We start from the raw sequence: 11,102 nt of genomic DNA, 5'->3' as shown, positions 1-11,102 counted from the left end.
CTGTTCCCCCCCCCCCCCCCCCCCCCCCAAAAAAAAACAGTGTAACCCCCGTACACCCACAGGGGCCTTCAGAGTGGCAGAGCAGATCCTGGCCTGCACTACAGCAGTGTAGGCTGCAAGCGAGTCCCTGCACTTGGTGTATGCACCTCACTCCAACAAAAGCTCGGGACTGGTAGAACAATGGTATGGGTCATTCACCACAACAGTTATAGTCCCAGCTTATGGGCATCGCAGACACTGCTCTGTCCTGTCCGCTGGCTCTGGGTTCCTTTGAGATACATTGCTCACCCTAGTTCCCAGAGCAGGCCTATGCCAGATAGGTACAATCTGGCTCATCAGTAAGAGACAAGAAGCCAGAAAAATAAATTCCATTTTGAAAAAAACTATGGCGGTTTCAGTCTCTAGTTTCATTCTGCAGTGAGATAATACAGAGCACTTCAGCTTTCTTACAAAAAAATCAGAGTTGTGGAAGACATACCCCAGAACTGCCTTACCGGGCAATACTTATTGCAGTGTGTAGGAAGACCTGCTGACATAAAAATCCTAGACTTTTTTAATGGAAATTTCATTGTAATGCATGGATTATGACTCCAGTTCTAGTGAAACGTCAGATGCAAATGAAAGCCTTTTGTAAAATAAATTACTTTGCTCTCAAACATTTCCACTTACCTATGGTTGAATGAACTATCTACCTCTTTCCTCAACCCCATGCACTAGATGCACTAAAACCCATTCAGATATACCATGTGAGAGAGAGTTTTTTGAAATATGATGACATAGTTGTCTTATGACTTAAAAATATGCGACGTGGCTAATCCTTGAGGAAAACCTCCCTGTTCTCAGACTGGGATAGCAGTACCACTTGGGAGAGCAGCTACATGTTAGATAATGTATTTAGGCCAAGTTTCTCCCACCTTTGCTTTCGCTGAGTCTGTCTAAGGCTCAGTGCAGACTTCAAAAGAAGTCTGAGAAGTTGGCAAGTGCTCACACAGCTTGGCTGCACTCAACTCCAGGCTACCCCAACTCTACAGCTGGTTATGCCCAAGGCAGATAATTCAAAGCTAATTGGAGCATGTCAGCATAACCTGCCTTCTCACTTTTCACTGCAGTGTAGGCATTACCCACTGTTTCAAGGTGCTGAGGGGGTAGTGATGGGGGAAGCAATTGTCTTTTAAAAGAAGGAGAAAAAGAGGGATGAGATAGAATAGGTCTCTAATGTTGTGTGCCAGTGGTAAGATTTTGCAGATGCAAATATATTTATCTCAGAAAGGCTTGGTTTTAAACAGCAAACTGGGGATTAGAACAGCTACGGTGAGACAATGTAGCGAACCTTTTAGCCGGAAGATGGCAAGCAGGCTTGGGAAAATAAAAGAAAATCATCATAAGAATAACTCTTCTCTGATCTCGTCCAAGGGTATTGACACTAGGGGACATCACAGCCCCTGTGAAACAGTGGTTGTCACCTCCCATGGAAGAGAGAAGGAACTTGTAGGGCTGATCTTACCCAAGATCACACAGAAAGTTCATGGGAGAGCTGAAAATAGACTCTCAGCCCCCTAAATCGCAAGCCTCTGAATTAATCACATGAGCAAAGGACCTAAACACAGAAAGGGAAGGAAAGGACCCCGTTACAGAACAGGGGACACTGGGGGAGGAGGAAATTGGCTTGTCAGCAGAAATCTGGAGAGCAATGAAGAGCATGAAGTATTAGAAGGAGGAAACTAGTGAGGGGGGAGGCAAAAGGAAAAGAAAGCAAGAGACACCAGAACATCAGCTGTTGTAGCAGCTAGTATGTAAAAACCAGTTGGCTTTAGCACAATACAGCCATCCAGCCCGCAACTCTGGGAGTGATCGCCTAACTACCTGCTAAAAATCACAGCAAGATCCATAATCTTTCATAGTCTCAGGAGAGCCAATCAGATAAATGGATTTGTGGGTAAAGCCTCCATAAGCCTGTGGGTTTGGTTTCTTTTAATACTATAAAGTACAAAAATAAACTTTCTAGTTAGCAAAATATGGCTTTTGTTATATTCTGAGTCACTTTTCCCCAAGCACAAACAAAGTGGTTTTTCAGCTTGAATCCTGAACATTTTGGAATCATGTGTTTTGCTGAGGTCCTAAAGCAGATTGCAGCTACTCCAAGTGCTACTTCTTAGTAAAGAAAACATACAGTGGAGATACAATGGGAATACTCATGTGAACAGACTCTCATAGCCCAAATTGTGCGTAATACTTTATAATTAATACTAGCATTTGCAGAGAGTTCAGCTGATCTCTCATTTGTCCTATAATCCTCAATACCATGATGATTTAGGCTTTCAGACAGAAGCCTGGAATTTTGTTTCTAACTCACTACAAGCCTGTCACCGATGCTCCCTATTTCCTAACACATGTTTTGAGAGACAGCATATGCCATTATGATGGTATACCGTTGTCACGCTATACTCAGGAATTCCTGCACTGATCCAAAGCCCACTGAATTCAATGTTTCTCTTGACTTTCTTGGATGAAAACTAGTCCATGTTAACTTTGCATTCTGTCTTTAATGCATTTGTGTTGCAATGTTAGGCATTTTTTTTTGTACTGTCTTTTTAGAAATGTGGAAGAGCCCCTGCTACGTTCGTAGGAAGATAACTTTAAGATGCAGCGTTCCATTTCATTACTGAGAAAGATTACCTAAGAATTGTGATCTTGCTCTAGTCCCTCAGGAGCATCCCGGATGCTGGTTTTTATTTATTTTGTTTCATCTATAGGAAAATCTCTAAAGTTAAACTGCAGTCAAGCTCTAATCCAACAATAAGGACATCCCTCTTCAGACAAGATAGTGCTTGGCTGTAAGAATTCTTCCAGAATGTGATGCTAACAAGGTTACAGCAACCACCGTGGCTGAATGAAGCTGTTCAAACATCTCAAACACAGATTAAATTAAAATAATAACCCAAATCCTAGTCTGCTCACACAAAGCAGCAATGAAATTTGTACCTGATAGAGCTATGGACACTCAGAAGCTAAGATTTAAAGGAAAACTGGTGGGGCACAATTTCAAAAACTGTAAGCAGGTAATGAGGTAGGCAGAGTCACAAACAACATCTTGCCTAATTTATATGCCAATTATTAAAATTGTGCATGCAGCTCCCATAATCAAAACTAGCAATTCACATGTACAGTTACTTAGACTGGGTGCAGTAGCAGTAACGATATATGAAAATTAGATGCAAATTTTACATACACAATGGCAGGATCCAACCTACTCTATTTGTATTCAACTTTCTAATCAAGGGTCTCATTCTGCTCCCAGCAAAGTCGGTGTGGATTTTACCACTGACATTAATGGAGAACAGGGAGCCAGGTCCAAGCTTTAGCTTTGTGTTATTTTCCCCTGCCAAGAAATGGCACTGCTGCTTTAACCAAATAACCAATCAGCCAGTTCGCCAACAAACTCTGTCCACCTACGAATACTCAGGACGTGTTCAAACAAAGCTTTTCTCAAACTTTTATTCAGTCCTAATAGCTAAATCTACTGGGCTCACAACAAAGAAACGACATTGTTTCACTAATCAATGTACTACTGTTCATCTAGAACATCTGCAATAGTTTTGCCTGCAGCACTACCCCATTCATTATACTTCTTGATAGACTGTTCAATAGGCTTTTTTTGGTACAGACTGTACAAAAGAGTTTTACACAGAGGAATTTGCACTGATATGAATAATAAAAAAGATTTAAAAAGTACATTGTGTTTCAGTTTCTCCATTTTCAACTAACGTTTGGCAAATGGAGGCAAATGGCAAAAGTCTTGAATGACAGCTCACCCCTTGTCATGAAGAAACACAGAGGTTTGCTACAGAACACGGAAGCACTCGGGTTTTTCAAGTTGCCAAACTGTGTTGCCATCTACCAAAAATGCAGCTGATCAAAGGCTCTTACATTAAGAACATATAAAACTATGAGCAATGGGTCCACACCCTGTCAAAATGAGGCCACATTATTTTTGTACAGAGAACTGCATATGAAATGTATGTGTAGTAAAGGCAAAATAAAGAGTGCTGCTTACCATCATCCAGATATGCCTGGTCCAGATTCTGTTCCTGCTTAATGGTGACTCCAGCTGGTAATACTTCTTTCTGATCGCTAACTGGTTGTCCATTTTTTGCTGCTCTCTGGCTTGTGGCCGTCTGTTGCTGAATCACGGTTGGATATGAACTTGGACTTATCCTTTGTGCTTGACTGACCTGAGGCTGGCTGGGTCTTGCTACGTTGGACGTAAAATTTTCACAGCATGTGATATGCTGGAACTCTTGATGGCTTCCACACCTCAACTGCTGATTGGTTGGAGAATAGTGAATCACAGGAGAAGATTGTTGATTGGCTGGAGAGTGATGGAGCACTGCCGAGGTTTGGCCTGGGGAACCAGCATGCACCAGCACTGATCTGTGTGCATCTGAAATAGAAACCTGTGTGGCCATCAAACTGGATTGCTGGTAGCCCAACTGGCTTGGACTAAGGCTCTTGCTTCTTTGGTATATTACAGCTGCTGGGTTTTGCTGGTGGTATCGAGAATCAGGAGAAGACAGGCCTGAACGCAACTGCTGGCAGGAAGCCATAGTGGCCACAAGACAGGAAGGGGATTCGGTGACCATTGTGTGCTGTGAATAGTAAGGCTGTGTTACAGTTCCCAGACCACTGTGTACTGTGTTGCAGATTAAGGCTGGATCATAGTCATCAATGGGCTCTGTTTTGATTGATGGCACTAAAATAAAGCATGCAAAGGACATTATTCTTAACAAGCTGCTGAGAACAAAGTTTTCCTTGAACTAACAGGAGACTTTTAGCATTAATAGAGTGTGTGGGGGTGAATGGTCATATTCACACAGAGCAAACTAAACTACAGTCAGTGGGGAGTCTCTCTGCAAAGCACATAGTATTAAGATGGAAAAAAAAAAAGCCTATTAGCTGAAAACTTAAGGCTAAGTTTCTCAAGGCTAAGAAATTCGGCTTGGCTTATTTTTAATTTTGTCACTTAGATTTGTTTTTTGGTTCAGTTCTGCAACTTTCAATTCCAGGTAGCACCACAAGCAAAAGAAAAATGAACCTACATAAACCTATCTTCCTCATAGTATTTCCAGCCCTAGTGAAAGGAAGGATTAATGGAAATTTAAGAAAACATACCAAATTTGTCAGATGTTCTAGCCCTGTTTCTTTAGTCAAGTGGCTAATTTCTGCCCTGAAGGAAGATCCTACTTTTGACCCAAAGAGCTTTCTTTGAGACCCATCTGCTAGAAGGTGCTCAGCTCTCAGGAGGCTGAATCTTAGTGCAGAGGGACGTTCTGCTAAGAACAGCACTATATACAAAAATAAGAAATGAAATCTTACTTTTAAAAAAGTTAGATTTTGAGACTCTTTTTGAGAGAATGGCATATTTAAAATATAAATTCAGTCACACAGCAGCAAGGACTCTGCTGCAGGTTGACAATATCCTCCCTATAACATAGGGTATTGATACAACTGAGGTTAAAAAAGAATGAAATGAGTTGTATCAAGTAAGAGCTGTCTGGAACTTCACCCACACTTAGAAACTAGTAGCTAGTAGAAGAGATGCTTGAAACAGTTTGGATGGTAACATTTTGTGCTTCCTGTTTTCCAAAATGAAATACTGATTTTCTCACAGCATTCAGTCCCAGCCAAATCTAAGGAATGCTGGGAAGCACATACATGACTCGGTTGTATTTATTATAAGAATTGCTCATCAAATTCCCAGAAGAAAGAACTTCAGAGAAACTCTCAGACTTTTCTGCCATATCTGAACTGGCCATACACTGAAGAATATATCTGTCTTCTCTTTCCCTCGATACTGCAGTTACATGTTACTTTCCCAGCTCTGATGTTAATATACAGTGTAGATGAGGAAAACTACTGTCATTGTTTCCGCAGGGCACTAAGATTCGACTGCTGCTGTCACAGAAAGCAACTGACAACTCCTACTGAATCCACTGTCTAGCTATCTGATGGCAAGTCCCCTTACATATATAGGAAATTCCTATTCCAAATCACTTGCATTCTTTAAACCAAATAGTATCTGCTTATTGAGGATGAACTATTCATTATATTAGTAAAAGTCAGATCTTTAGTTAATGAAACATGAAGTAACAAAATGCAAAAATCTTCTTGGAAGAAATTCATTCCAGTTGGTCCTCTCCTGAGAATTACCTGGGTGAAATGTAAAATGTTGTGGCTGGCTTCTTTTTCTTTTCCCATTGATGACATAGAAATTCACCTTCACAGGCGTACGAATGTGCTTGTTACGATACTCTGGTATCTCTACAAAAAGCATGCTCTGGAATAATGAAGGGTGAGGAGATGATATTAGAAAGTGAGGTCCACAGGCAACTACTCCAGGGGATACATAGCCATAGAGGAAGGAAAAGGATTTTCCCTGTTCACCAATAAACAGGGGTATGGGAGGAAGGAGGGAAGGACGGGCTAGGAGAGAAACATTTTTGATGTTAGGAAGCTGGCTGTTAAATGTCACATCCTCTTTGGTACCTGTTGATGTTGTCCTGCACGTGAAGACAGAAGGCTCAACTAAATATAGAACACACACAATAGTGATTAATGCTAAACTGCTATGCACTGGATAAACATGAGTTTTACATCCTGATCCCACATGCATGGAAGTCAATGGCAACGATTGCATTCACGTCCATTGGAGCAGGTAAGGAACACTGCACTTTAAGGGCTAATTCTTAGAGGCACTCAATGAACACCGCATGGGAGGCAAGGGTCCTATCACGTTGTGAGATCAGGCCTAAAATATGAATAAAGCACCTCAAAGAATGCCATCCTGCAAAACGGTCAGCACTCTTGATTCCCACTGAAGGGAAAGGAAGTTGGAAGTGCTCAGTACCATACAGAAGATGCTCAGCGTCTCTCAGGACTGAATGGGTAAAGTACAGCCTGAAGCAATCTCACAATGGCTACTGGTGTTTCTATATACTACGGGTTACTGTAAAATGGAAATGGGAATAGATTCCATTTGCAATACAGTTCTGATGGCAGCACTTGAAGCTTTCCATCACAACAATGGGGAGGATATTCCCCTTTCTGGAAGCTTTTCCCACTAGCCATTGAATGCAATCTTACATCTGAAAAGCTGGGAGTGGAAGACATGCGTTGTTCAGCATACTTACAGGCTGGCTCTTGTCTTTATCCACGGTGGCCTCCATCTCCCAGATCTGCTGCCCATCTGAAAGTAATGTTACAGGATTAATCTACCGGAAAACATGACCAGAAACCTGACTTTAAAGACGACAAATGATGCATGAAGGCCCCCATGGAGCAAAGCAGGCTTCTAACTGATAATAAGTTCATGCTTGTACACTTTGCTGCACAGGAATGCACACCTACACATGCTTAAAGTTAAGCACTTTGCTAAACTGAGGCCTAGGCTGATACTTCATATGTGAATAACTGGAATGTTCAGCACCAATAAAACTTCTGCTTTTCAGCAAGACCCTGATTTCAGCCAGCTGGATTGACTGAGGATATAAGGAGGTCAAATGACTTGTCCAGGGTCAACTGTGAGTCAGTGGCTCAGCAGCGCAACCCTGCTAAATCTTCATTCTTAGTTTTAACCACAAGACCACATGATCTTCATATTCTATATTAACATCCTTATATTATTGACAGGAGCATTGGGGTGTGTGTGTGTGTGTGTGTGTGTGTGTGTGTGTGTGTGTGTAAAACAACCCTCCTGTCAATAATATATAAATAAAACAATCCTGTATATATCCACACACACACAAGCACACTAATATTATAGACAGGATTGTTTTACCACACAGAAGATGCCAGACAGGATTGTTTTACCATGCAATCCTTCTGTTGATAATGAAAGTGTGTTTATATGCGTCTCACCTGATTTGGATACCCTAGTTTTTAGGGGGGCAAACTGAGAAAATTGGGGTTTTACATTGACAAGTACTGAGCACCCACAGCTCTCATTTGAAACCCATTTTGAGGGGCATTGTGAGTACATCTCAGCTCTGAATAGGTTTTTTTTTAGCAGTAGTTGTTGTAGGTCATAGAGGCAAACTCTTAATATAATTGGACAAGTGGTTATTAGATATTTTATTTCATTGTGCTGTTTTTATCCTCTCACTGATTTATGGTAGTTTCTGGTAGGTGGAGAATAAAACCTTGCTATCCACCTGTCAACTACACAGAAATAAAAACAGACCTACAGATGGAAACACACCTTTTCTATGCTAGCACTCCAGACTTCCAGCAACTCCCATAGGCATTTGCTGTCTGCATTATACAGTTGTAAAGGACTGGGAACATACTGTCTATGCTCTAGTTGCGAATAAATCCATCACAAATGCAACAGTCTGTGCCACTGAGCCACAGGCACTCTTTCTGCTGTTAATTATACTTGTGCAACTCAAGTTTGAGAAATTTCCCTCCCTAGAATCATCATCTGAGTAGCCCAGCATTGTGTGTATTAGTGTCCCTCCACTGAAAAATGGCAGGGTGGTGCTTTAAAGCTCATTTAATAAGCTTTAGTTCAACATGCCCTAGCTCCATTTTTCAGTGGATGGACACTGATACACATGTCGCTCCTAGCATTTTTAATTAGCATGGCTCTCAGAGCCTTCTACCCTTCCAGAGCATGCTGATAAACGCCCTGTATGTGAAATATAAGATGGTAAACTAAAATTTATTTTTGCTTGAGGTCAGAAATTGAAGTAAATATTGTAACCTTCAAGGATAGACCACAAGAAGTGTAAAATGCTTAAAGCAGTCTGCCTGTTGTTATATCTTTACTAGATGCAGTGCATTCTTGCTTCTGGATCACCTCTCAAATGACCGCACACACAAAATAATCTTCCTACAACAGCAGTGTAGTAATTCTATTTAGAGGTGATGTTATTGTGCAATATTCTATACTGTACAGGCTGCAGAGTGTTTACATCCAACTGTGCATCCAGATTTAATGTATCCACAAGCAAATCAAATTATTGCCCGTGTAAATGCAGTCCATTCAGGAGTTTTGCATGTGCAGTTATAATAGCAGAATACAAATTGGGTATACTCAATTCAGAAGATTCCTGTGTTTTCCAGTTTTTGAATTCTAGCTCTTAAACGTTCAATATATTGCATTCAATAGACTTTAGTCTCATGATTTACTTTAAAAGCATCAAAGGATATTAAACTCTTCTAATTCATTTCTGAAAATTTGGTTTCAAAATGAACTGGGTATCCAGATCACAGGTGACCTGGAAAATTGCTGCCAAACTCTTCCATCAGCTCAGGGTGCTGGAGATGGGGGAGATCTCTGGGTACAGTTTGGTTATAGGATTTTTCTGGAGCTTGTATGCCTAAGGTCTGCAAAACGAGGGTGGCAAGCTCATTAAACGAGAACTTCTCACAAGACTTCTTATTTTTCCTGCTGTCTGGAAATTTTGCAAGTGCAGCCTCTGTCTTGTGTTATTTAGGTACTTCTGCTTCTGGCCAAAACAGAAGCAAAGAATGAAGGAAAATAAAAGGATTTTTTTTTCCTCACCACTTTACTTCACTTGTCACCTTCCCTGCAACCCATGGGACAGGTCAATTCACCCCTGCTTACCATTCTTACTGCTGAAGAATATGGGAAACTTTGGGTTGCTGCACTGCAAATACTACCTGGCCTGTGCATGTTCCCTTTCAGCAAGGAGCAGTAACAAGTGATGCCAGTTCCCTATACTATGCCAGATAATAGAGTCCTGCTCAGGTGTAAGAAGAGGATTTGCCTTTTGACTAATAACAAGCTGTATTTGTCGCAGTGCAAATCCATGGGCTTCCATGGAGTTGCATCAGGGATGAATTTAGCTTGCTGTGTTTATCGTCTATACTTTTTATCCAGTGGCTTCCAAGCCTTTATTAAACGTGTTGTGAAGGCAAGGGACAGATAGAGAGAGGAGGAAGAGATCCCTAGGCTGAAATGAATTTGCGGTCTAACAGTGCACAGCATCAACACACACGAGAAGGCGGAGACTGCAGAATACTTGGCCAGTTGGACGTGCAAGGAGATTGATACTGGCAGAAGGGAATTACCACAACTGGAATTACCTAAGTGCTATTACTATGGCTAGCACTGAATTCTTAACAGGGCAAGGCTGTGACTCAAACTGCATGCTCAGACGGGGTAGTAAGATGCAGAAGGAGCTCCTATTTACACCCAGTCTTAAACTACCTGGATCTTGGGCTAGGATGTGTAAGCATAACTCAGTCCTTTCTCCCTCGCTGCAGCGAGAAGGCAGAGGGGAGCAGACAATGGCTGGAGGGTTGGCTCCAAGTAGCCGAGCCAGAGCGGAGTGTGTGCAGCCTGATTCGGTTACAACCCAGCCGTAAGCCATTATCCTCTCCTCCCCCACAGGCAGCAAGGAGGTGGCAGGGGTGAAGCTGTGACTCAGCGTGTCTCTGACTCACGGTGCCTCCTGGGGCTGCTCTCAGGGTTGTACAGTTTAGACACTACCCCCTGCTTGGAGCTGTGCCTAAAGACACAATCTAGCCCTTTGTCTAAAATCTAGGGAACCGTAGTTGAAAAAAATGCATGCCCGACACCAGGGTGCTCTGAACAATCACAACAATGGCATGCACAAGCCCTGCTGGTTACCCGGACAGTGCCGTGGGGCACTTCAGCACCTTTACTGGACCAGGCGAGGGTGTGCCAATAGAGCAGCACTGCATGCCCTCCCTAAACCCCAAAATGGATGTCATGGAGCCGTTTCCAGGAAACACAGGGGGTGGTGACATGACATCCTTTTGAAGGGCAGCATGAACGGAGCGGGCAAGCCATGCCATAATGCATGTTAACTCATGGCTGCATGCAAATTAACCATGCACGTGTGCCTAGGGTCTAAAAATCCATGCCCAGGTGTTTACATTTTCTTCCTGCTGGTCATCTTCAGCACCCCTGAAGGTAATTTTTCTGCTATTATGGTGCAGGAAGAAATCGCTGAATAATTCCCTCTTGGTTTGGAGTATTCGTGTTCCTCCAAAGTGAGTCAGTTGCCTTTTTTTTTTTTTTTTTTTTTTTTTTTTTTCCAAAACATGCAAAAAAG

The 11,102-nt window shown here is 42.0% G+C and overlaps 1 protein-coding gene across 4 annotated transcripts in view; it reads right to left on the bottom strand.

Annotated features, from left to right (window-relative positions):
* Positions 1-11,102, bottom strand: part of NFATC2 (nuclear factor of activated T-cells 2) — a 135,544-nt gene that overhangs the window by 38,880 nt on the left and 85,562 nt on the right. For all 4 annotated transcript variants that reach the window (XM_019510234.1, XM_019510233.1, XM_019510232.1 and 1 more), the window contains exons 7-9: positions 7,188-7,243; positions 6,208-6,334; positions 4,055-4,750 (exon numbers count right to left, since the gene is read on the bottom strand). In XM_019510234.1, coding sequence (XP_019365779.1) covers positions 4,055-4,750; positions 6,208-6,334; positions 7,188-7,243 — 879 coding nt within the window. The remainder of the gene's footprint in view (positions 1-4,054; positions 4,751-6,207; positions 6,335-7,187; positions 7,244-11,102) is intronic.

This window comes from Gavialis gangeticus, unplaced genomic scaffold, assembly GCF_001723915.1.
Source record: "Gavialis gangeticus isolate Ggan-Ray unplaced genomic scaffold, GavGan_comp1, whole genome shotgun sequence".
In the NCBI taxonomy this organism is placed as follows: Eukaryota; Metazoa; Chordata; order Crocodylia; family Gavialidae; genus Gavialis; species Gavialis gangeticus.
This window is presented reverse-complemented; position numbering and strand designations above follow the sequence as displayed.